Source organism: Lepidothrix coronata, unplaced genomic scaffold, assembly GCF_001604755.1.
Source record: "Lepidothrix coronata isolate B3197 unplaced genomic scaffold, Lepidothrix_coronata-1.0 Scaffold2, whole genome shotgun sequence".
Taxonomy (NCBI): Eukaryota; Metazoa; Chordata; class Aves; order Passeriformes; family Pipridae; genus Lepidothrix; species Lepidothrix coronata.
The window spans coordinates 7,649,487-7,675,102 of record NW_016690182.1 but is presented as its reverse complement, the minus strand read 5'-3'; the positions used below and the strand labels follow the sequence as shown (position 1 = coordinate 7,675,102).

The 25,616-nt window shown below is 55.5% G+C and overlaps 3 protein-coding genes across 4 annotated transcripts; 2 read left to right on the top strand and 1 right to left on the bottom strand.

Moving 5' to 3' along the window:
* Nucleotides 1-2,148: 2,148 nt before the first annotated feature.
* TNMD (tenomodulin) lies at nucleotides 2,149-10,528 on the top strand. The gene is made up of 7 exons (XM_017814812.1): nucleotides 2,149-2,196; nucleotides 2,320-2,454; nucleotides 5,669-5,809; nucleotides 6,599-6,700; nucleotides 8,530-8,683; nucleotides 9,848-10,020; nucleotides 10,319-10,528. The coding sequence occupies exons 1-7, from the start codon at nucleotides 2,149-2,151 to the stop codon at nucleotides 10,526-10,528; spliced, it is 963 nt and encodes a 320-aa protein (XP_017670301.1).
* A 2,646-nt stretch (nucleotides 10,529-13,174) lies between these two features.
* TSPAN6 (tetraspanin 6) lies at nucleotides 13,175-18,587 on the bottom strand. Of its 2 annotated transcripts, XM_017814438.1 has the most exons (8): nucleotides 18,477-18,587; nucleotides 18,187-18,375; nucleotides 17,817-17,891; nucleotides 17,155-17,253; nucleotides 16,755-16,910; nucleotides 15,990-16,073; nucleotides 14,095-14,194; nucleotides 13,175-13,910 (listed from the first exon to the last, which is right to left on the bottom strand). In XM_017814438.1, the coding sequence occupies exons 1-7, from the start codon at nucleotides 18,561-18,563 to the stop codon at nucleotides 14,126-14,128; spliced, it is 759 nt and encodes a 252-aa protein (XP_017669927.1). In that variant the 5' UTR covers nucleotides 18,564-18,587; the 3' UTR covers nucleotides 13,175-13,910; nucleotides 14,095-14,125. The 2 variants fall into 2 exon arrangements, with proteins under 2 accessions (XP_017669927.1, XP_017669936.1); XM_017814447.1 differs by lacking the exon at nucleotides 17,817-17,891.
* A 1,726-nt stretch (nucleotides 18,588-20,313) lies between these two features.
* SRPX2 (sushi repeat containing protein, X-linked 2) lies at nucleotides 20,314-24,769 on the top strand. The gene is made up of 10 exons (XM_017814702.1): nucleotides 20,314-20,396; nucleotides 22,167-22,250; nucleotides 22,337-22,528; nucleotides 22,654-22,830; nucleotides 23,189-23,315; nucleotides 23,400-23,521; nucleotides 23,638-23,817; nucleotides 23,946-24,079; nucleotides 24,154-24,275; nucleotides 24,589-24,769. Exons 1-10 carry the CDS (start codon nucleotides 20,327-20,329, stop codon nucleotides 24,767-24,769), a joined length of 1,389 nt encoding a protein of 462 aa, XP_017670191.1. The 5' UTR covers nucleotides 20,314-20,326.
* The last annotated feature ends 847 nt before the right edge of the window (nucleotides 24,770-25,616 follow it).

Sequence of the window (25,616 nt, the reverse complement as noted above, 5' to 3'; positions counted from 1 at the left end):
TGAGCTGGCTCTGGGGCTCCATGTGCGTGCGTGTGCATGTGTATGTATGCATGCATTGTATATGCCCACTCCCATAGCTCCCCATCCCTCCTGGGCAGCAGTGCCCAGCTTTGCAGGCTGCAGCAGAACTAGGTCTTCGGCCCAGCCACAGGATCCCCCCACCCCTCCAGCACTCACCCCAGGTGCTCCATCCCCTGCACTCCAAGCGCTGGAAGGGACTGGTGATATTTATTGAGTTTTATTAACTCCCGGCCCTGGGAGGTTCTCACCTCTTCCAACTAATTCAGGCATCTGACTCCTGCTGGAGTTACAGTGATTGCCATTAAAAAGCTTGACATTTACCTTACAACAGTAATAAAATAATAATGCCTAATTTAGTTTACGAGTGGTATTTGCAGTGTTTCCTGTGCCTTGAGTGGGGGATATGGTGAAGATCCCTGCTCTGCTGATCAATTACGTCTGTTTAACGCCACTGCTGTAATTCTTTCCTGTAATCAGAACCATCTTTCAGTAGAGCTGTTCCAAAGTTTTCCTCTGAAACTCTAATTTTGACAAGAAAAGAAAATGTTTTCAAATACGTCAGTTTCCAGTGAATAACAAAAGCTTCTGAGATGGAACTTTCTGGTGAGAAGTGGAGACAGACAAACCTGGTGTCTGCACAGATTTGCTGCATTTAGATTTCCAAAATCTCTCAGATGTTTTCAAAGGCTGCCTGTGATTGATTTCCATTAAAAAGGGATTTTTTTCCTCCTCCAAATAACCTCATCAATATGATTCCCTTCTGTTATTGGCATTTCAAATATTAGACTCCCCTGGTATGTTTTACATCTGTGGCGCTACCAAGGGGCTGTGGGGTGAGGAGCTCCCGCTGCTCCAGGGCCAGGGAGCCCAAACCCCTCTGCAGGGAGCAGATACACACCAGGGCACACTCCTCTGGCACACACAAGTGCACAACGCTCTCCCCAAGCTATTCAGCATCTCTACTTCTGTCCCGCCGGGATTTACCCCCAGGTTGCAGGTATCGATGTTCCCAATGCTTGCAAAGCCAGCCCTGGACCTACTAAAAGCAATTTCTGTCTCCATTTCTCATCCTGAGCAAAACTTGATGTGGATTTTAATTTTTTCTGCGCAATTTTAATTAGTACATGATGCGCTCTGGGTTTTTATTAGAGTAAACAGCTTGGAAAAAGAGTTCCATGCCAGCCCTTCTACACCAGGGAGCCTCATCGTGTTCAGACTAGAAACCTCACCCTGGGTTTCTGAAAGCCTTTCTTGAGATGGGTTCATTTCCACAAAGAAACGCTACGATTTCAACACAGGGAAATTTTTGAGCGTATTGAAAGAAAAAAAAATAGTCAGGAAATTCCTGGCTAGGCCGACTTTGGGGCAAGGCTCTGCACGAGGCGGGCGTGGGATGCCACAGCCCTCCACTGGGAGAGATCAGGCTTCACGGCACACACACACTGCGCATGTGCTCACACGTGTGTATGTGCACACCCGTGTCCATGTCCATGCAAACACATTGCACACACACACACACACCCACCTGTGTGCACACACATGCATGTACATACAGACCCATGCCCACCTGTGCCCGTGTGCCTGCACACACATACTCGTACACATGTGCCCACATACACTTGGTCCCTCGCCATTCCCATCTCCCCTCACCATGCCCATGCCCCCCTGCCACTCAGTGACCCCACTGGCAGCTCCTGGGCTGCACCCACTGCAGAGCCCCACTCACGTGCAGGAACACAGGTAAGCAGCCCCAACTGCAGCAGTGCCCACGTCCCCAAGCTACGGGGGGACTGGCAGCATTTGCACAGCCTGGGCACCTCCAGCCGTTGGTGCATGGGCAACAGGGTACGGAGGAAGCAGAGATTAAACCAAAAATGTGACCCTGGACGTATGTGACAGACACCGACCGCGCTGTGAGGCTTCATGTGGGCTCGTCTCCAGCAGCGTGGGAATGGCTTGTGCCCTGCAGACAGGAGCGCTGTGGGAGCGCCTGGGGCCCCGCAGGCTGTGGGGAAAGCTGGCTGCACCTCCGTGGGGGCGGCCGTGACCCAGCCTTCCCACCGCGTGTGCAGACAGAGCCTGACTCCACCTCGGAGCGGGCTGGCGTCGTCGCACACTGAGGAGACCATGGGAGGGACGGCTCGGGAGAGCCCGGAGCACTGCCGCTTTCTGGACGTAAGTTCATGGCTTGCCTTGCCACCCTGCATCTCTGCAGCACCACAAATGTCTGATACGTGCGTGTCCTTCCTCCTCGAATCCTCGGCACACCCTGGCTATCACTGTTTTGTCATTAACTAGGCAGAAGCAGCCAAGCCGCGGAAGAAGAGCTGCCCCAGGTACCAGCTCTGTGGACTGCTCCTCGGCGTGCTGCTCCTTTCTCTTATTCTGATATTTTTTGGTGTCAAATACCTCTGGAACCCAACACCCAGAAAAGTAAGTAAAAACTCTTTGATACAGCATTTCAAAGCCTTGTTTCCCCAGACAGAGTTGTCCTCCTCCCCTTAACCCCTGAAACTTTTAACTACTCCCCAAAACCCAAGCAACTTCACAAAGTGCATTTTCTCAGACCACAAGTATTCATGGTACTTTTAAAAATCTCTGTATTATTCATAACTAGCTTTTATTTAATACAGGCTGAGTTTTTTCCCTGCCACCACATTCTTTCCCCAGTTGACAATTACAGGGGTGGGAGCTACGCCACGAAGAGTTAAAGTTACTCTTATTTCACCGGCAGCAAATTTTATGACAAGTAAGAAAATATTTTCCATTTCATTTCAATTATCTTGCCAGAAACCGGTGGAAAAGTCATTATGCCACTGCATAGAGGGGAGAGAAAGCCAGGATGCAGTGGTGATTGATTGTCATGGATTATATTTCTTACTTTAATGTGTCTGCAATGTGAGGGGACGATGAGACAGATTAGCTTCTGGAGGAGCTCCTGCTAACTGGATTGGGCTCGTTTATTCCCAGCTCCAGACGGACACTTCTGTAAGTGCCGAGCATGTCGGGGTGGCAGCAGGACTGTGCATCTCCTGTCCATCTCTGCCTGCTGCCACCCAACATCCTGACAATTCTGCCAAAACTCTTTTTGTATCCCGTACCCCAAGTAAATCCCTTAACCTTGAAGCTAACAGCCTGCCTAGTACCCCTCATTCTCATTTCCTTTGAATTTCCGTGCTCATCCAGGAGGCCCCACTTTGCACCCTGGCGCCAGCAGGTTTTGACAACTCTCAAGAACGTCTACAAAATTCCCATGTGCAGCCAAGGCAGCCTGTTTCCCATGCTGGCAACTCCTCTCTCCTCCCTGCCCTATGCCAGAGCTGCTCCAGCCCAGCCAGGCTGCCCTCCTGCCGGGCAGAGGAAGCACCCTGCTTGCTGGAAACTTTGTCTTCTTATCAGCAAATAGAAATAAATACCCCCCAAAATAAAAGAAAAAGCAATAAAAGCCAGATGTGCCTCCAGGATCCTGCCAAGATGGTTATAAAGTCTCTACTGTTCCTAGAAAAACAGGGGTCATGCCAGCCATGAGGGGAAGAGGTTGTTAACCCCTGGAGGGGAGGATTTCCATTGGCAGCACAGAGACATTGCCAGTCTCAGAAAGCATATCCAGAACACCAGTCCTTGGCATCCTCACCGGCGGGCACTGGTGAAGGATGGAGTCCATCCAGCCCTCCCCAACACCTGATGGGCAGGCAAGTGGAGTGTGAGGTCACAGGAAAGCAGAGATGTTCCTGCAGTGGAGCTGCATGCTGACACTCCCAGTGTCCAGCACTGCTGTGTCCCAATGGCTGCAGGGCAATGTCTTCTCCAGCTGACTCAGGAGCACTTGGGGAAAAGCAGGATGGGGGGAGGCTGGAACTTCCTAACACTCAAAAATATAAACCAAGGGGAATTAAACTCTTTAAAGAACAAGAAACCCTTCAAGCTCCCGTAATGTAACCAGAGTGTGGGAAAAAAAACTTGAAAGAAAAGTTGTCCCTCTGAGGGGTTGCCTTGGACTTGGCTGTGCCCCCTGAAAGGCAGCACCTGTGCCAGCGGGCACAGCGGATAATGCAGCTAACAAGGGGTTTTCATTGCAGCCTCGCAGGGGGGCATATTTCAATGATTCACCAGAAAGTGTCATTTTTAGCCCTAGAAAACATCTCACAGCTCCCTGAATAGCACGGAGCTGGCAAAGCCCAAGTGGGTTAGCTGGACGCTGCACTGGCCAAAGTAATTCTTTGTAAATGGAGAGGCACTCGAAGGTAAGGTGCCACCTGGGATCCTGCCGTCCTAGAAGTGATTCATGGCACCATGCACATTTTGTCAGTCAAAACTAGCAGCCTTACAGCCATTTTAGGCTTCAGACTGTTTTTACCATATCATAAAATCCACTGAGAGCTATATATCTTTGTAAAAGCTTCTTGCAGACCAACAGGAGATGCTCATCACTGCCAAGGTGCATATCACTCCTCTAACCTTTAAGCAGGGGTGAAGGTACCTAGCAGTTCCCACAGCCGGTTCTGTGCCCAGGTGGATGCAAAATGGGTTATGCTGATGCTGGAAACATTGCTAAGAGACTTTGAAACCCCCAAATGGGAAGATATGTGCAGGAATCGGGAGACTGTGAAAGGGGGTTTGGGTTGGCACTGAAGGCAGAGCCCCTGCCCCACACCAGTGGGGCCACGGTGCTCCTTCCCTGGCTCCTTGGCCATGCCAGGGGATTCACAGGGCTTTCCCATCACCGTGCCTACATCCCTCCTCCCTGCCCAGTGGACTTGAGGGGTTTTGCACAAGCCCTTTGCTTCCACACAGCATCGGGAAAACAAGACTCCCTGAGGCTCGCCAGCTCACGCTGCGCCAGCAGGATAATTTCTGTGCTTCAAATAGCATCTGCCACTACTCATCCTTTAAGGGTCAGGCATCCGCAGAGACTGGAGGGCTGCCGGGCTGGCTGAGTGCGGCGAGCACCTGCGAGGAGGGGAGGGCTGCTCCCTCCGGCGCTGCTCACCCCGGCTCCCCGTGGGGAGGAATGCCGCCGGGAAGCCGGCTGCTACGCCCCGAAGCTCTTCAGCAGCCCTCAAGGAGGTCTTTGATCCGCAGGCGATCCTTGATCTCCTCCAGGCAGAGAGAGGCTCTTACCTCTGCCTTTCCAGGAAAAACAGAAGGCGCAGAGATGGAGCGAGTGAGCTGAGGACACAGTGATGGAGTAAGCGAGACGGGGATGCAGTGATGGAGCAAGAGAGACAGGGAGACAGTGATGCAGCAAGCAAGGCAGGGAGGAGGGAAAATTAGGTCCCCTTGGGTTCAGGACTTCAGTCCCGCCTGGGATGTAACCAGGCTCATGCCACAGAAAGCATGAGCAAGAGCTGAGCTGTGGCAAAGCTCCTGATGCGAGTGTGGGATGAGCATCTTTTCCTAGGTTTGACACATCCCAGGCTTGACAGACAATTACCCCTCATTCTGGCTGCATCTTGACCTTCTGCTGAGCCCTCGCACCAGGGAGCTGCCTCTCCCTGTGCTATCCAGAAGGTTGCTTTGGCTCAGAGCCGCCGTGTGAGGAAGCAGCCATGGCAGGATACCCAGCACCAACCTGTTCACCCACTGGGCAGCATGTGAAACTGGGAGGGGTGCTGAGCTGACCCCTGTGTGACTTTGGCCCTTACAGGTCTATGATATGGAACACACGTTCTTCAGCAATGGTGAGAAGAAGAAGATTGTGATGGAGATTGACCCCCTTACCAGGACAGAGACCTTCACCAGCGGGAATGGCAGCGAGGAAATCCTGGAGATCCATGACTTCAAAAATGTGAGTGTGGCAGTTTGTCCCTGAGACCCCCCAGTCTTGCAGCAGGACTGATGGGACCCCTTAGTGTGCTGTGGAATCACTGAAGCAAGTCCCAGGACTATTTGCTCCTGCATCAGGGAAAGAAATGCTCAAACTCTCTGAGGATACTCTCAAAGGAAAGGAGGTGTATACCTACATAAGCTTCCACTGGTATTTATAGTAGCATGGTTCAGTTCCAACAAAATACATCTTCAAGCAAGATCTGGTTATTTGATTTACCCTTGCAAAGGAACACAATCATCATCAGTCTATCCAAGCCCAGTACATTCATCTGTCTGGAGAGCATTAAAACCTCGTGACATTGTTGTAGGCTCTCTCTGAAACCTAATTAAAATTTGTAGGGAAATACCCTGTGCAGTGACATATGGCAAAATTTTGAGCTAATAGCCTAGCAGGAACTGGGGGATGAATGTTCATATAACCATAACGGTCAGATACTATTCTGCATATTTTTATTTATGATAATGAGAGCTCATGATAGTTATAAGGAGAAGGGGAGCGGAGTAAAATTTTATGACTACCTGCTTTAAAATATTTACAAAAATCCCAGTTCTCCCAAACCATAAAATGCAATATCGCTTAGGAGAACCTGTTAGTGCATCTTAGCACCACTGTGGAACAGAGGTGGCACAAAAACATCAACATCAAAAATATGACTAAGTCCTCCTCCAGCTGTACCTTCTGTACAATGGGTTATTCGTCCTCCTCTTTGCCCTGACTGCTTTTTGAGTGTTTGCTTTGATCTTGCAGGGAATAACTGGCATCTTCTTCGTGGGACTTCAAAAATGTTTCATCAAAACTCAGACTAAAGTCCTACCTGAGACGACAGAGGCCAAGATCCCCGAGCTTGAGGTAGGTGAATAAAACAGGGCACCTCTGTCCCCAGTGAAACTCACTCCTCTCCCTGGCACAGGAGAGTGGCTGCCATTCCTGCCACACTCCCGTCTGTGCCAGCCTTCCCAGAGAGGCTGCAATAAAGAAATAATGAGCTGTGATCGCTTCATAAAATGCTCTTATTTCAGAGGATTGCTTATAAAAACAAGTGAAAAGAGACGGGATTAGACAGCGACAGACAAAAACCTCTCAGCACAATACCGGAGATCAAGAACAATAATCCTGTTGTAGTCAAAAGGTCGCAAGGCAGCTCAGGATTAGCAGGCACCAAAAAGTCAATCAAATTGTTTTCTCGCAGGTTTGAGCCTCGTGTTCTCAAGCAGAATGAGGCAGAAGTAAGGGATTTAAAAGAGCAGCCACTTCTAAGAAATGCAATTTGAGAAAACTCTTGGTGTATAGACCTGAGCAGTGGGAAGCATCAGGCTGGGGCCACTTCCCTGCATGTACTTTCTTCCCACTGAGGTGTCTCGTTGCTTCCTGCATCAATTTATCTTTTGCCCACTGCATCCTGCTGCAAGGAGCCTCACATTTTGCATGCTGCATGGAAAAAGGTGTTGGACTCCCTATTTTAACCCCTCTCTGACCCCAGAGTGATGGCTCAGTCCTTTGATGGCAGTTGTCCCCTGGCCCTGTCCCCATCCCCAAGGCCCCTGTGGTGGCACAGCCTTCCTGCCTCCCCATTTGAGAGACGACGGGTGTTAGCAGATTGAATCCCCCCCAAGGATGCTGCCGCAGATAAAACACCAGCAGGACATGTGTTTGAAACGAAGCGTGGGCAGAAACATCTCCCTGAATCATGACCCAAATTCCCAGACACCGATTCTTTGATTATGCCCTAAGAAGCTAATAGATCTTTTCAGCTACCATCATAAAAGGGATATGACTTCCCAGGCTTTAGCAGAACATCGCCCCGGGTAGAGAGCTGAAATGTAAAACCCAGTGAGATAAATGTAGATTTAAGCTCTAGCCATCTCTTCTCAGAGCCTGCACGCTGCCAGGTGCTGCAAGCAGCACCGCCCCAACCCTGCAGCTTCTACCAGAGAATCCAAAAACGACCTAGACTGGGTCAGATTGTGTTGGCTCCTTCCTGTGTCTTCCCAAAGTCATAAGAAAAAAGCTCTGTGAGAGAGATATACAGCTCCAGACGCCTTCTGAGAGAAAAATGCCTTTTGCCAGCTTGCTCTATGGGCTACCACCAACAACACAGACAACGTTGCCTTGGCAGAGAGCTCAGTGCAGATCCATCCAATAATCTTTATATATCTCCCTCCCTAAGTGCCTGCCAAAACACACCATGGACTAATGCAACGACAGAGACATGTGGTATAAATTACAGAATACAGCCGTGCAAAGAATTTCTGTGAGGAATAAATTAAAGTGTTCGATCACAAAATCAGTAGCAGGAGAGAGGGATTAAGAGAGCAAAGCAGAGAGGAGATGTTTTAATCTTGTGTTTGAATGAGTTGGGGTGCTTCAGAAGGCTCTTCTAGATAGTGGGGACTGCACAGGAGAAGGCCTTGGGATGATCAACGAGGAGAGAGCATAGTGGTTTTGACTGAAGGTGGACAGGAAAGACAAGGCTTCCTTTCTCCCCATGTGAGGACCAGTTGGGTACTTTGCGTGCACCCAGAGAGCACCATGAGCCAAGGCAGATAAAGTCCAGATGCTCTCTGGGAGGGGAGAGGTGCCTCTGGGTAAGCCAAGGGAAGTAGAAGCAGCCAGTGGTAGGGAGAGGGTGTCTCCCATGTGGATGACCATGCCAGGGTCAAATCTTGCTCTTTTTCCAGGGAGAAGAAATCACCACCACCTACTTTGAGCAGTCTGTAGTCTGGGTGCCTGGGGAAAAGCCCATTCAGAACAAGGAATTCCTGAAGAGCTCCAAAATTTTTGACATCTGCAGAAATGTGACCATCTTCTGGATCCACCCCACACCAATAGCAGGTACAAGGAGCCATCTCCTCCCCACGGTGCTCTTGAGCCCTCACACCAGGAGCAGCTCTGTCACACACTCATGACCCCCCTGCCATGTCCCCCACTGCGACATGGTGGGAACCCATTTTCACAGCCTTGCTGTACATCTCAGACACAAACACAGTGCTGCCCATGACCACAGGAGATCTCGGCCAGTGTAATAGCAGGGGCTGAAGTTTCTCTCTGCAAAGCGCTTGTCTCTGCCAGCTCCCCACTGATCTGCACTTTGCAGAGTGGCCACCCTCCTCATAACAAGGGAAAAAAAACCCAATCCTTTGTACCTGCAAAGAAACCAGCACTGCTGGAAACTGGGACGCCTAAATTCTCGACACCACATGAACATCAGAGTGTGAGCAGACATCTGCATCTAAATCACACGGCGGGGTTGCCACCTCCAGCTGCTCACTACACAGCCCTCACAGAGGTTGTGGCCTCTGAGATCTGCTGGTGTAATTACCCACTCTCTCTAACCCACTTCCAGCTGAATGAGCTAGTTTAAAACTCCCTACTGAGAAAACTCCCTCTGCTCTGCAGCCACAGAGCCACATCATGTCCCCAACAGGTACCGGCCACCCATGGTCCTGAGGGCAGGTGGGTATCAGAGATCCTTGGTGCAGAGGGAGGCTGGTATCCTTGACTTGTCCCCTTTCTGCTCCCTCATCCCTGCTGTTAGACCCCGTCTGCAGCGGCACTTGTGTCCCAGGTCAGTGGGTCCAACTGGGTCACCAAGGTGCATCCAATGCCTTTGCCAGGACAGCAGTGTCCCGAGGCTTCCTGGCATCTCCCTCAGCAAAGGAAATTAATGTTGCTGTGGGTCTTACCCAAGCTATGAGTGCTGTATCTACAAATCCACCTCACAGCAGCAGATCTCACCATGAGGATGTGCTTCTACACACCCACAGCCTCATGCAGGAGGTGCCAACAGCACCCACAGACACCCATCACCTATGGGCCATTACCTCCTACAGCCCTTCTCCCAGGCTGGATGAGAGCAGGAGGAAATGGAGTACTGATTTCCTGGTGGGTATTTTCTGTACCTTGGCACCAAATTCTGGTAAACACATTAGTTCTTGCTGCAGCTTTTGTCCCCCTGCTCTGTAGTTGCTGACAGCAACAGTTGGGCTCTTCCTGTAGCTCCTGAGCTGGCCAACCTTGAAGGGGCAGAAGAAGAAGACCCTGAGCTGCTGATAGACAACCAGAGCTGGCTGGATGGGGGGAGCGAGCATGAGGTGGAGAAGGATGCACAGCTGGGGCCCAAGCGCCGGGCACGACAGCTCACTGAGGAGGACCTGCCCGTCAATGACTATGTGAGTGAGAGAATTACACCCTGGGGTGCCCTGCCCATGATCTGGGGTGCCCTGGCCACAACCCTGGGGTACCTTGGCCATGCTCCCACAGTGTCCTAGCTATGCTCCTTTGGATGTCCTGTCCATGCTGCTGGAATGCCCTGTCCATGCCTCTAGAGTGCCTTGTCCATGTTCCTGGGGTGCCCTGCCCATGCCTCTGGGGTGCCCTGGCTGCCTTCCCAGGATGTCCTCTCCATGCCCCCGGGGCGCCTCAGCCACACACTGCCCTCACTGTGCTGACTCTGCCTCTTCCCCGCAGTCAGAGAATGGGCTGGAGTTCCATCCCCTGTGGGACGAGCGAGGCTACTGCTGTGCCCAGTGCCGCCGTGCCAACCGCTACTGCCGGCGGGTCTGCGAGCCCCTCCTGGGCTACTACCCCTACCCCTACTGCTACCAGGGCGGGAGGGTCATCTGCCGGATCATCATGCCCTGCAACTGGTGGATTGCGCGGATGCTGGGCAGGGTGTAGCACCCACCGCTCGGGTGCTGCCCCACACCCGCCCGCCGCACCACCACCCAGCCAGGTGCATCCTGACACAGCCAACACGCAGGTCACTACCTGTTCGATGTCCAGTGAGGTGCAAACCTGCCGACTGTGGCACCCTCACCATGTGTATCCCCCGGCATCCTGCACTGCTCCGGCGGGGCTGGGTGAGGCTGCGCTCGAGTGCGTTGCCACCATGCTGAGCAGCAAGAGGCAAACAATAAACGTCTTGTATGAGTGATTGCAAAGAAAATGGAAAGTCTTTTAGTCTCAGTCTGATGCTTAATGGGTCTGAGAAGTGATCTAATTGCTTGGCTGCCTTGTCATGAGCATCCATAACTCAGGTACTGGGTCTGCCGGTGCTCACCTCACTGGGAACGTGCAGAGGTCCCTAATTTGCTCTCTGATGGCGCTGGTGGTTGTTCAGCATGTCCTGACCCCCTGTTCCAGCATGCTCTGATGTGTTCAGTAGTTGTTACTGACAGCTCAGGGGTGCCACCAGTCCCCTCTGGAGTTGTCTCAGCACAGGCAGAGGAAGGAGCTGGCACAAGGAGCTCCCCGAGGAACCAAGCATCCAAAGTGAGAGGGAGCAAAGGGTGTGGAGTACCCAAGGGTGACTAGCTGTCCCCAGCTCTGCTACCAAAACTTGATGCTCGAGGGGAAAAAGTAAGTCCTTGACACTGCAGCTGCCCTGAGCAGGACAGTGCCTGCAGCAGTGCTGAGGGCTAACATCAAAATCCCTGTGCACCCCTGTGCAGCCTTCCTCTGCCCACAGCCTGGGGGCTCACACCAGACCCAGGTTCAAGCTCTCATCCCAGGGAGCCAGCTGCTGCCAAGGAGCTCTGACATCCCGCAGGTATCACCAGGTGAAACCCTCTCTGTGTCACAAAAGAATCACACACTGTCATGGCCAGAACGTACATACGGAGAAGGGAGGAGAAGTCAGAGCCAGACCCTCCTCACATTCCTGCATCTCCCATGGGGACATAAGCACATTTTCAGAGCAGTTCCCTCCATCCCTGTTCATGGCTGTGGTGACAATGTGGTTAAAACACTGGGAGCATGGTGTAGCAGAGCTACCCACATGACATCCCAAGGGACAGCTTTGGGGACACCAAGCCTGACAAGTCCCCTGAGACATTTATCCCTCAGAGAGGAAAGGTTCAAACACAGTGGGGGATGTGTGAAACCCACCCAACCATAGTTGCTGCAAGAAACCAGAGCCCTTCTTTCCCTGCTCAGTGGGTCCAGACAGGTGACCAAGGTGCACACAATGCCTTTGCTAGGACAGCAGTGTCCCAAGTCTGCCTGGCACCTCCTCAAGCACAAGCCTGTTCCTCCAGAACATCTCTCCAAATTAAAGTGAGTTGTCTGCGTAGGTGCTATTCAACCAGGTAAGATCCACATGCTCTGATGGCCACAGTGCTGTCACTGCCTATGAGCAGGCTGAAGAAGCCTCCACACTCCCCAGGTTGGCACAATCCATGCTGGTTTTCCTGCAGCAGCTTGGAAACCTCCAGGCTCCCCGTGTCACCCTCTGCTGGCACTATCCTTGTCTGCCTGGCATCACGTCGTCCAGCCACCCTGGGAAGGGATTTGCCTGTGGAGGCAGAGGCACAGACCAGGGCAGGGTAAGGTCCTTCTCTCTATGCAGGCTTTCAGATGAGGATGGGTTTATCCAAATATGGTTCTGCTTCTCACGTGTCCTTTCCCTGTCTCCATCCATCCGTTAATTGCCATCAGCCAATCTCCAGCCCAGTTTCTACGCTCTGACGCACTCTGCCTTGCCATCCCAAGCCAGGAGGCTTTCAGCCTGCCAGGAGCTGACAACAGTCTTGATTTACTCACCTGGGTTAAGTGCGACACAAGGATTTTGGGTGTTCCCCTCCAGGTTCCTCCGTCAGCAGGGAGGCTGACCTGTAGCGGGTGATTGTCCGCACTGTGGGGTGGCTGGGCTGGGACAGCTCACCCAGCACCAAGGCAGCATTTGCCACAGTGGTGACACTGACAAAGGGCCACCACTGCTACCCATGGCTTCACTGCTCTGTTTACACCTGCCTCCTCTCCAGGAACAGGACAGGCAGCCCAGCATTCAGCCAGATACAGCTCATTTGAGTTCAGTGCTTGAGACCCAAAAAATCCCCCAAGCTTGGCAGAGGGGAACTTCACTACATCACTGCAGCATCAGGGTTGGCAAGGCAAAGGCTTGCTGATGAAACAGCCACAAGTTGAGCAGTAACAAAGGAATGTAAAAGCTTAAATCCACATTTCTTGCCCTGGGGAGCAGCTGGGGACTGCCCAGCACTGCCCTGCCCTTCTCTCCAAGACCGTGGCCAGCCAAGGATGCACGTGTTTGCACTGGGCTGAACTTACCCACCTGGCTCCTGGGCTGGGATGCTCCAGGCCCTCTGCTTCAGCACTGTTACACAACCTCTGTTATGAAGAAAATTCAATTACAGAAGTTATTTGCAAGCACAAGTGCACTAGTGCACATTGGAGGAATGTGAACTGCAATGGCCAGAGGTTCCTGCCTGGCCCGGGGTGAGCAGATCACCCCCAGCGGGGCCTGCTGCTCTTCAAGCAGAGGAATTTCTAGGACATGAAAGAAAAGTCAAGGAGGTTTCATAGAGTAAAATATCTTAATATTTATTGTGTCTCAGGACAAAAGAGTTCTACTCAATACATAAAATGAGTTGAAGCAGCATATAATACTGACAGTCAAGTCACAGCTGACTCGGTGCAAGGACACCTACCAAGGTAAAGGCACCAGGAGCTACATCACCAAATCTCACTACAGCTTACAAAGAATCACTACAGCCTGTACTTCAAGAAGTACAACTATAAAAAAATATATAAAACCCAGGGTAGGGATGAAAGAGAGCTTGGCAACAAGCCAAGACCTGGCTGAGCCAAGGCTTCAGGCAGGCAGGGCTGTGTTTTAATGGGGCAACAGCCTCATCTCGAGAGCAACCACATCCGGAGAGTGAGGGGATCTCAAAGGGCTGTCACAAGGGAGGGGAAGCATCACTTTCCCAATGGAGGCACTGAAGGTGAGCACTGTGAGTCCCACGAGGCCACCAGCAGGGTTGGTTCAACATGGCACAGCACTCTGCACTGCCAAGGAAAGAGTTGCAGCGCCTGGAGGAACGTGCTGGCTGTAACCACCACAGCTACACTAATTATCCCAGGCAGTGGCACAGCAGAGTAGTGTCAGGACAAGTCCCTGAGCACACCAGGACAGCTGGTGCACTCGTTTCTATGAGCTAGTCGAGAAGAAGATCAGTCAGTTCAAAGCAAGATTTCACAATGTGGCATCCAGAGGAAAACTGAAGGTGGAGGTATCCTCCCCAGCCATGGAGAGCATTTCCTGCAACGCACAACAGCAAAGAGATAACAGACAGGATGGATTTATACACAGCTTAAAATGACATAGGAGACATGGTCTTGCAGGTTCCCTCTAAGCACATGCCCCACGCATGGTGCCCCTATCCCAGGGGCAACCAGGCAGCAGCCACAGATACAGAGACAGCCCACTGAGCTCACAGACATACCCAGCCACAGGCACAGAGTGCTGGGGGCCCGCTACACCATCTCATACTGATTGTTCGTGATGTACCGGGACAGGCAGCAGGCGAGAATGATGCCAATCAACTGAAAAAGAGAAAAAAATCCCATGTATCAGAGGTAGCCAAAACCAGGATGAGGTGTTCTGAGGAGAAAAACCTGACAAATTGCTCTGGAGTTATATAAAATCCAAGGATGGACAGTGGTGTTTACGAACCACAACAGGGGCTGCTGTGCCCTGCTTTGGAATCACTGAAAGTGGCTGAAGCAGAGGATCCTGGCTGGCACCAGCCAAACAAGCTCCTCACAAGAGACGCTCCACATCCCATCCCGTTACATTTTGCTTCATGAAGCATCTACTGTTTTATGGTAATTGTGGAGATTACACAGATATCAGAAGAGTCACAGCCAATTACACAGCCACCAGAGAATGGCAGTACCTCTCCCTGTTACAAGGGCAGTGGGGAAACAAGGCTGCTGTTCTCACATCAGCATCTGAAGGACATGGTACTGTTATCACAACATGCTCTGTTATCACAACACAGCCCCCCAGCACCCATGCAGACATTCAGGGACAGGTCCTGCACGAGCCTGGCCTCCACAAGTGGAGTTAGAGGCAAATCAGCACAATGAGTCCCTGTCAGCCACACAGCCAGCAAGGCTTGCTGAAGGAGTAATAAAAGCTAGGAAATGGTCATAATTCTCAAGCCTGCCATCAGCTGAGATACTTTTGCAGCTGGGAGTGTGTGTGAGTTCACCATTTGTGTGTTGGCCGCATCTCAGTCACCGCACAGCAAACACAGGAGCGTGGGGCCAGTGGCTGGGCACAGCAGAGCAGCTACATCTCCCAGGCTCTCCCAAAGCACTTGGTAGCACAAGCTGCAGCCAAGGGCTGTCAGCTCATGCCTCTCCCCCAGTTCACTCTGTCCGGTACGGAAAACACACGGCAACACACTCATTACAGCAGAGTATCTTGGCAGGGTTCCTTCTCCCCACGCCAGCACCGGCAGCCAGTGGTCCTGGCCAGCAGTGCCTTGATGCTCATGTTATGGCCTCTGTGTGCTGGGTCAAGGGGAGGGTGAATTCAAGCCCCTCCAAAGCCAAGGCCAGCTGCTTAGCACCAAAAGCCCAGCAAGCTCCCACAATCCAGCTAAAGGAGGGACGGCTGCACATCCTGCAGCTCCCGCAGCAGTGCATAGGAAAACCCTCGGCACGTTGGGAAACCCCACCGCAGCGTCAGTGTGCCCAACACCCAGCCGGGCGGAGCTGGGGGCAGGGGCCTCTCGTTTCCTGCCGGGATAAAGCCTGCCGGAGCAGGGCTGGCGAGCAGGCTGCTGCTGCGGCTCCCGCAGGAAGTGTCCTGCAGGATAAAGTAAAGGAGAGGCTGCGGAGCAGGAGGGAGGGGACACAATGGCCGGGTAGAGTGGCACGTGGGGTATCAGCCACCAGCACAAGTGGTGCCCCATGGGTACTCACAGGGACCCTCTCACACAGAAGCAATGCCAAAACTCCTCCCTGATAACAAGAGAGGTTGGCCGGTAGGAAAAGAAAGGGCACAAATTTGATCCCTGACAAGAGCAGGCACAAGGAGTTTGTTTGTCTCTCTTTGGTTTTCCTTAAGTCAGTGGTTTTGGAGGGGAGCTCTTCCCAAATAACCTGGGCTCATGGAAAGAGAACTGGTGCTTCAGCCCTGGGTGTAAGAGACTCAAGCCTGCACGGTGGTGAGATTAAACCCAAGGGGAATCTGCGGAATAGCTGCTCCTCCCTGACTGAAACTGGCCGTGCCTTTTGTACACATCAGACTTTGAACTGAAATTAAATACCTCCAGAGACACACTAGCTTCATTCTGCACTCCTCCTGAGCCAGGAGAAGGAGATTTACCTGGAAACATGCGATGCCAAAGGAGATTCCAGCCACAATGCTCATTTTGGACTCCATAGTTGACATTACCAGGAAAAAACAACCCTGCAAAGGAGGGAAAGCAAGCATATGGGTCCAGTGCTTTTCACTCCCAGGAGTACAAAAAGCAGCACCTCCCCAGAGCACCCACAGCTCCAGGTGAAGATGCTCCTGTGCAGGTAGATCTGGGGTTCTGGCTGCCCCCATGCTGCCTGACCTCAGCAAAACAATTTCCCTATCAGTGCTGCCCCAGACAGACTCTCATCCCAGACACTTCAAGAGGAGAATGGCCCTTGGGCTGCTCCCAGCAGGAGCACTGAGTTGAGCAAGGTGACTCATCAGAGGAACATGCCTTGCATCATCCAACCATCCCTGCCGGATGAGGTCACCTGTGCTCACCACTCGGTCAGGACTTTGCACCAATGGGAGGTGTCACCATTACTGAAATAAACTTTACTGGGAAACTACTTCCTTACTCACCTGTTCTCCAAAACACACAGCCCCAAGTGCTAGTGCTTGGGTCCAGCTGGTCCCTGACCTCCAAGGAAGGAGTGGGGGGACCTGAGACAGTAGAGAGGACTCCAAACCCGTCCCCTACCTGCACTCCAGGGGAGTCTCTGGGCCACAGACCAGCTGCATTGATAGAACAGTTCTCCTTTCAAGCCTCCCAGGGACAGACTAGCCCTTGTCCACCTGCCCATCCCTGCCTCCAGGACTGGCAGCGGGATTTTTCTGAGCTTAACTTACATCCACAAACACTTTCAGCTTGGCCTTGTTTGGGTCTTTCAGATCTTCCTCTGAGCAGTCGTTTGGCCTCTTGCAACAGCTCTGGGGGATGCCCTTCTGGCTGAAGTATTCAGTCCTCTCCCAGTCCGAGTAGTTCTGCACTCCACAGCACTGCAGCTGGAGGGGGAAGCACATTTGGGGAGCATGGTCACACCAGGGTACTGATCCCCTAGTCCTACCACCACTCCCATGGGTTCCCAGGGAACTTGCTTCTCCAGGAACTGCAGGATCTCATCCAGCATCTGTGAGATGGTGCACATATGACAGTGACACTGATGCCGTGGGCGGTCCCAGGGGATACCCTGGGGCAAGGGGAGCATTCCCACCTGATGCCAGCCAGACACCAGCCTGGAGTACTCACCGTCCTCTGGATGGTGTCGACGGCCTCGCTGTGCCGATCCGCAGTCACGTTGTAGTCCTTCAAGGCCAGGTTCAGGTTACTCTCAAAGTTTGTCTTAATCTGCAGGAGAAAGGTCTCAGTGGTGGTGCCGTGCTCTCCCACACTCTGGGACCCACATCCCCGCGTTAGTCATCGCTCCATGATGGCAGGAATGACTCCGGCTGTGGCCAGCAGACACTTCCCAGCCACCAGGCAATTAGAGGCTGTATTAAAGGGCAGCTGGATGCACTGTGGCAGCAGGGATGCTGCATGTAATAACAAGGACCTGCGCAGTGCCAACTCCCCCCCAAGCAGCCTGCTCTGTGGCGCAGGAACCCTCTGAGGAGCTTTAATTACTGAAATTATTGCAGAAGATAGATCAGAGCCAGAAATTACAGTCCAGGGCTACTCTGCCAGTTCTGGTGGAGGGGCAGTGTGCTGTGCTGGGCTGATCCTGCACCTAGGCTCATCCTTCTGGGTCCTTACAGGGACCAAGCTCCTCTTTGGGCTGTTTTAATACCATTTCTGCTAAGCTAAGCACCACTCCCAGCAGCACCTCTGTCCCTCCAGCGACACCTGCAACTGCACTTGGGTTAAAACAGCATCAAACTCACTCCGAGATGGCAGCAGCCACCCAGACTCACCTCGTGCCTGAAGACAAAACCCACGATGGCGGCCACCAGGACGATGAGGAAGATGAGGGACAGGAGCATGGCATACTGCGGGCAGAAAGGGTGGGATGGGAGGGGGTGGATTGGATGGGGTAGGACAGGATGGGATGGGATGGCATAGGATGGGACGGAATGGGGTTAAGATGGGACGGAACGGGGCTGGAACAGGGGGAGTTTAAACAGGATTGGATGTGGTAGGGATGGGGTTTGAACAGGGCAAATTGGGATGGGAGGGGATAGGGATGGGGTAGGGAAGGATGGGACGTTTCAGGATGGATCAGGACAGGTCGGGATGGATTAGGAGAGGATGGGACCCCATCCCGCCCTGTCTGGGGCCACCCACCAGCTTGAGCATCCAGGTGCTGCCGCGGCAGGTGGCAAAGCAGCCAAAGGTGCCCAGGAGGACAACGACGGTGCCAGCGCCCACCAGGACGAAGGGGACGTTGGTGGCCTTCTCGTCCAGCAGGGAGAAGTAGACGGCCAGGCTCACCCTGCCCCAGACGCCCACGGCCAGCAGCACAATGCCCGACACCTGGGAAGAGGGGAAAGCTGCCGTGGCTACCGACTGTCACGACAGAGCGGCGCGGCCGCGACTTGTCGCGGGGTGTTGGGCGGGGCGGGGTGGGCGCTCACCCAGAAGATGAAGGTGTAGGTGAGCAGGACGCTCTTGAGGCAGGTGATCACCGGCTTCGTCTGCAGCCGCCGCGACGGGGACGCCATGGCCGACACCGGGCGACTGCCGGGACCGGGGCCGGGGCGGGGCCGCGGGGACACGCCCCGGACACGCCCCTGGGCGGGGCCGGTCCCGCCCCACCCGCCGGAGGGGCCCGAGCGCTCACGGAAAGGGCCGAGCGCGTAGGAAGAGCGGAGCTCCTGCCCCTCGGGTTACCGATGTCACACCCCGAGCGGAGTCACCCCCTGTCCGGTGCCACCCTCTGCATGCCCCGTGTCACTCCCTGCCCGTTTCCTGCCATTCGCTGCCCGGTGCCACCCGCTGTCTGGCCCGTGTCACCCCTGTCCAGTGCCAACCCCTGTCCGGTGTCACCCCCTGCCTGTTTCCTGCCATCCCCTGTCCGGTGCCCGTCCCGTATTACCCCTCCGGTGCAACGCCCTGTCCTGTGTCACCCCCTTCTTGGTGCCACCCGCTGTCCAGTGTCGCCCTCTGCCTGTCCAGTGTCACCCCCTGCCTGTTCCCTGCCACGCTCTGTCCGGTGCCACCGCCTGCACCATGCCCGCCTCGTACCACTCCCTGCCACCTCCCACCTGCCCCGTGCCACCCTGTGCCACCCCCTGCCCGATCCATGCCACCATTTCTTGCCTCCCCGGTGGCACCTCCTGCCTGCGCCGTGACACCCTCCGCCTTCCCCGAGCCACCTTCTGCCCGATGCCAACCAGTTCCTGCTTTCCTGCCCCAGCGGCTGCCAATGCAGCCCCAGCCCCAGAGGGGGGCCCCTCCTATCCAGGTGTCCAACAGGAGAGCCACCTCGTGGCCCAGCACATGGCAGTACCACCGTGCCAACAAGCGACGGGCTTCCTGCCCTTCGTGGGGTGAGCACCCCCATCCCCTCCCAGAGACGTCGCCGGGCTGCAGGGGGCCGTGGGCTCCCCACAATCGGCAGCAGCAGCCCCTCCCAGCAGCCCTCTCCTGCTCAGGACAGCGTTATTAATCAGTGTACTCTCTGGCCTGGCCGCTACATAATTAGCCCATTGAGGCAGCACGTCCTCCCCCCCCTCACCACCCCACGCCAATGTTCCTACCTGTCTGTGCCAGGCTCACCCCTCGTTTTTCCTTGCCCATGCAGTCCCGTGTTCCAGAGCCCAAATCCCAGGTGGCTCCAGCTCCCGCCTGACTCCAACCCCGTGGGATGTGGGGCGGTGGGTCCTAACGAAGGCATTTCATTACCTCTGCCTCGCAGGGGCTGAACTTCAGCTGGAAAACAGACCCCAGCTGGAAGCGCTTGCCTCATGAGCAGTTTCAGAGCCCGCCGTCTGCAGCGGAGTCTCTCCCTCCCTGCTGGAAAGAGGTGGGAAAAGGGTCCTGGCTTCTTCGGTTTTGTGCTTGTCCCCCCCATTCCCGGAGCCCGGCAGGGCTGACAGAGGCTTGGCTTGGCTCTCTCCTGTGTTTAAACAGGCTCCTGGCTCTTCTGTCTGCAAAGAAAAACCTCTTACAACTTTTTAAAGCCTCGGAGGAGCAGGAGGAGCATCGGAAAACGGGCAATCCTAGGACTTGTAATTTTTTACAATCTCATCATTTTGGGCCTGACTCACGGCTTTTGAATGTTTGAGACGGGCAGCCAAGGGGGAAAGTAAGTTTGCTCAGCACCAGCAGCACAGCCAGGCAGGAGAGACAGGCGTCTGTGCGGTGCCCAGGCGACGCAGGGGGCCGTCGTCCTGCTTCCAGCCCCTCTCCATCCTCGTCAGGGCTTGCGGCTGCCCCTGGACCCAGCACGGCAGGTGGGCTGCCCAGCCCCCGGGCCCCCAGCATGGCGCAGGAGGCGGCCCCCGTCCTCCTGGTTGTCCTCGCCAGGTTGGTGTCATCCACGTGGCACGAAGGTGAGTGCGGGCACAGCGGGGCTCCTGGGAATGGCAGGCTGCAGGGTCCCTCTCCCGCTGGGGGCTCGTGCTGGGGAGGGAGGGAGGGAGGGAGGGTGTTTGAGCGATGCCGGGAGAGCATCAGTGCCTGGGGGTACTGGGTGCTTGCAGGGGTGCGCTGAGGAGTGCAGAGAGGAACTGAGTAGGTGCTGGGAGGCATCCAGAGAGGAGCAGAAAACCAGCCTCTCCATCACAGCCCTGCCTGCAGGAGCGCAGCTTCTCCCTGACTCCCTGCTCCCACGGGAGCCATCAGTCAGCAGATGTTTGCCTGGATGGAGCACTCAATCCCAACCGCCCCACAGCTGGGCAGCTGGATCAAGGATTGCAAGCCTTGTTTGGGGGGTTTCCCCCTTCCCTGTTTCCATCCCCTCCCCTGGCCGTGCTGCTAGCATGGCCGGCTGGGGATGCTCCTGCCCGGTGCAGCCGGGGCTGTGAGCTGACCCCAGGTGAGAAGGAAAAGGCAGCACCTCCATAAAAAGGGAACATCCCATTTAATGGCACGTTTGCCTGTGGGGACACAGTGCACACCGTCCCCAGGGCCCCGGGGGGAGCTTGGCATATGCCCCTGGGAAACAGCCCTTCTCACCAGGTCACCAACACATCCCCACAGCCAGTCCCGCGGGTACTATCACTGGGCTCGCCCCCTGCTCCTCTGCTCTCCAAGGCACCACGGCAATGTGGAAAGGGCATCAGGACAAAAGGCTTGTGAACAATGAGTGGGCGACTTGTGGGAAGCAGTAGGGAGTCACTCTGTAGTAAAGTTCGCGTCTGAAAGATTTGTAATGGAGTTTCCTCCCCGTGATGGCTGGGCTGCTGCTTGGATTGGTCCCGGCGGATATCCCCTTCCCAAAACACAGGACAGGGAGAAGAGGAGATGATTGGGTGCAGCCACAGTGGGGCTGCCGCTTCTTCTGGGGTCCTTTCCCAGGCTGAGCATCCCCGCCATGCCAGAGGGGGAGCGCGGTGGGGTGGGCTGGCGGCGAGGAGGGGGCAGCGCTGGCGGGGGCCAGAGGAAACGCGGCGGAAACGTGAGCTCAGTGCTCGGGAATGCCGCGGCCGGCCGAGGCGCCGAGGGGCCGCGGGTAAGGAAGCCAGACCTCTCCCCCTGCACGACTCTCTCCCCACTGGCGTGTCCCTTGCCCATGAAGACACAGTGTGGGCTATAGGGTGGCCCGCAAGGATGGCGCAAGGCTGTCTTCACCCCATCCGGGGGGCCCCTCTGCGCAGCATGGATGGCGTGAGGCCAGCAGCTCCGGCCAAGCCTCTCCAGTAGCTTCATCCTTCCTTGAAGCACAGGCAAGGGGTTGCATCCCCTCCAGCCCCCTGAAGGGGGCTGGGCAGCGTGCTTCTCATCCCTTGCTTTGGCCAGAGGATGGGCAGGAGAGAGCAGTCTTCTTCCTTCCCTTGGCATGCCCCGTGGCAGGAACAGGGCCATGGGAGCGTGTGGAAGGACTTCCCAGCAGCACGAAGCTGGGGGTCGGTGCCAGCCCACTCCGTGCCAGCACCCGTTTCCTGCCATAACCACAGTTGCTTCTGCCACTGTTTAGTCTGCGGCTGGTGCCAGCACAAACCATGTCACTGGGGACTGTGCTCACAGTGTGCCTGGCTTAACCCTTGACAGCAGCCCCAAGGATATAGGACAGGGTCTGCCTGGAGATGGAATTGCTTGTTGGGGATGTTTTGCAGCCATGAACCACCCCACAGCCCCCTTGTCTCTTTCCTTCTCCCCAGGGTCTGGCTACTACACAGAGAGTCACACCAATGAGGTCTATGCAGAAGAAACGCCCCCTGAGCCTGCCCTGGATTACCGTCGAGGTAATGGCACCCAACCCGTCCTTTGGGTCCTCATGGGGAAACTGAGACACAGTGGGGGCCTCCCTCACCTTCCTCCTCTCCCGCAGTGCCCCAGTGGTGTGCCACACTCAACATCCACCGCGGGGATGCCACCTGCTACTCACCCCGGGGCAACTCCTACCGCAGCAGCCTGGGGACACGCTGCGAGCTGAGCTGCACCCGCGGGTACCGGCTGGTGGGTTCCAGCATGGTCCAGTGCCTGCCCAACCGCCACTGGTCTGGGATGGCGTACTGCCGACGTGAGTGTGCCTAGCTCTTGCCTTGCCAGCACCTCCACAGGCCCCCTCAGAGGCCAGTCTTGGGTGCTCTGCCCACTCACATGCTGGCTGCCACTTCCCTCCCCTCTTTGCTCTCTCTATCCCAGAAATCCGGTGCCACGTGCTGCCAGCAGTGCTGCGGGGCTCCTACGTGTGCTCAGCGGGAGTGCAGATGGATTCCCGCTGTGACTACACCTGCCTGCCTGGCTACCAGCTGGAGGGCGACCGGAGCCGCATCTGCATGGAGGATGGGCGCTGGAGTGGGACCGAGCCAATCTGTGTAGGTAAATTTTCAACCCACGATTCTGAGGCACACAGGGGCCTGTCACCTTCCATCCCTGGGGTGTCTGCAGGTGTCACCCCACATCCAAAATAGGTATTGCCAGGTGCCAGCTCTTGCACCGCCCCATCATGGGACCCCTGGTCCCTCTGCTCCCTATGGTGCCATTAGCCCTGAAGCGCAGGCACCAGCCCAGGATTGGGGCACCCAGTGCTGGCTTTACAGCAGTTCCCAATGGCTCCAGAGTGCCTGGCTATGTGCAGCATCCCTGTGGTGGTTCAGTGCTGGGGTTGGTGCCTGGCTCTTGTAGCCCAGCCCCAGCACCCACAGGTTCCCCAACACCCTCTCCTCCCTGTGGGCAGACTTGGAGCCTCCCAAGATCCGCTGTCCAGATTCCCGGGAGCGGATAGCCGAGCCAGGCAAGCTGACTGCAACTGTCTACTGGGACCCTCCTCGCGTGAAGGACTCTGCTGACGGTGTCATCAAGAGGTGAGGGTGGAGGTGCCGCAGGCACTGCCAGCAAGGGCTGGAGGCCATGGGGCCCTGATGGAGAAACCCGTCTGCTGGGTTCAGGGTGATGCTGCGGGGCCCAGAGCCAGGCTCTGAATTCCCTGAAGGAGAGCATGTGATCCGCTACACCGCCCACGACCAGGCGTACAACCGAGCCAGCTGCAAGTTCAGTGTCCGTGTCCAAGGCAAGTGGGCTCCCCCGGGGCTCCCAGCTGTCTCTCCCATGGCTTCAGGCTCCACACCCCATGGCTAGGGCTGTGCTCCACCACCCCCAGCTCTCATCCAGCTCCCCCCTTCGCAGTGAGGCGCTGCCCTGTCCTGAAGCCTCCGCAGAACGGGTACATCTCCTGCACCTCTGATGGCAACAACTACGGTGCCACCTGCGAGTACCTGTGTGATGGGGGCTACGAGCGCCAGGGCACCTCTCTACGGGTCTGCCAGTCCACCCAGCAGTGGACGGGCTCCCAGCCCCTCTGCACACGTAAGTGGTGTGGAAAAGGCAGGACCTGCCCATGGCAATGCCTGTCAGTTTGAGGGGATGCTGCCCAGCAGGGTGAAGGGGTGATGAGGGGCACAATGGCACCTCCCCACACCCTTGTCTTGCCCCAGCCATGCAGATCAACACAGCTGTGAACTCAGCCGCCAGCCTGCTGGATCAGTTCAACGAGAAACGTCGCCTCCTCGTCATCTCGGCCCCCGACCCCTCTAACCGCTACTACAAGATGCAGATCTCCATGCTGCAGGTGAGGAGAACCTCCTGCTGCTCCCCTCCCTACCTCTGCCTCCATCACACCCTCACTGCCTCCTTCCTCCACAGCAAGCCGCCTGTGGGCTGGACCTGCGCCATGTCACCATCATTGAGCTGGTGGGGCAGCCCCCACACGAGGTGGGACGCATCCGGGAGCACCAGCTGTCCCTTGGCATCATCCAGGAGCTCAGGTAGGGCAGATGGGAGGCTGTCCTGCAGAGCCAGGTGCCTGTGCGAGGGCACCGGGAATGGGGACACCTCTGGGGATGGCAGAGTGTGAGGTTACAGTTGGATTCGTGGATAGTCCCTTCCTCCTGCACCAGAGGGGCTTGTGCAATGGAAGGACCCCCCAGCAAGTCTCAATGTAGCATCACCAGAGCCCCACAGTGCTCACAGCCCTAAGGAAGAAGTGGGAGCCCCCACTTCAGGAGGACCTGAAGTGGGCAGGCTCAACCCTCAGTGCAACCCCCCAGCCCTGACCGGTGACCCCTCCTGCGCCCCCAGGCAGTTCCTGCACCTCACCCGCTCCCACTTCAACGCGGTGCTGTTGGACAAGGCAGGCACTGACCGCGAGCGCTACATCGCCCCCGTGAGCCCTGACGAGCTCTTCGTCTTCATCGACACGTACCTGCTGGGCGAGCGGGAGGCGGCTCGGCGGGCACAGAACGGGGACCCCTGCGAGTGAGCGAGCGCCGGGGACACCCTCCCTCCACTGCCCTCAGAGGATGGACACCTTCCTTTCTGCTTTTCTAGTCGCCCTCCACAGAGGAGAAACAGGGTGCCAAGGACCCCCGGAGAAGGGGAGCCCATCTCTGGCTGTCCTGGCACAGAGAGGTGAATAGGGATGAGGACAGCAGCCGTGTGCCAGCAGTGTCCCCACTGCCCAGCAGACAGGAGCTCTCTCTGGCTGAGGGGTTGGATGGCTCAGCTTGGCCAGGACCGTGGCGGGAGACACCGGATTGCCCTGCTCACATCCCAGGGCAGGGGGGAGACATGGAGCCAGAGCAGAGGAGAGCAGCTGGGGCAGCAGTGCAACAGCCTCTAACACAGCAGCTTCAGCCTCCCCATGGCCACCCTCACCCTGTGCACAACCCTCCCATCCAGAAAGCCCTTATTAAAAGCAAATGGCCCCACACTCAGCAGAGCCTGTAGCAGCCAGCCAGGAATGCAGCCCACCCTGAGGGCTCACCCTCCCCACTGCCACTTGCTTCCCCCTCCCACCACCCACAGGGCACCCTTCCTGGGAACTGCTTTGGCAGTAGAATATTAACTTGAAATAAATAAATTTGTATTAAAAGTCTGTGCTAGCAGATGTGTTGCTGAGAGGCCCAGAAAAAAAATGTTTCCTGGGGACCATGACCCCTGGCCCCCCCAAGCTGACCCCACATGGTTCCATCCTGGTCCCTGCAGCCAGGGCTGGGGCTGGGCTGTGCACAGCTAGGAGGATGGAGAGGACAGGGAGGGAGTAGACTGTGAAACAGAAAGGGTGGGAGGAAGAAGAATGGAAAGAAATACAAACCCAATGACATTTC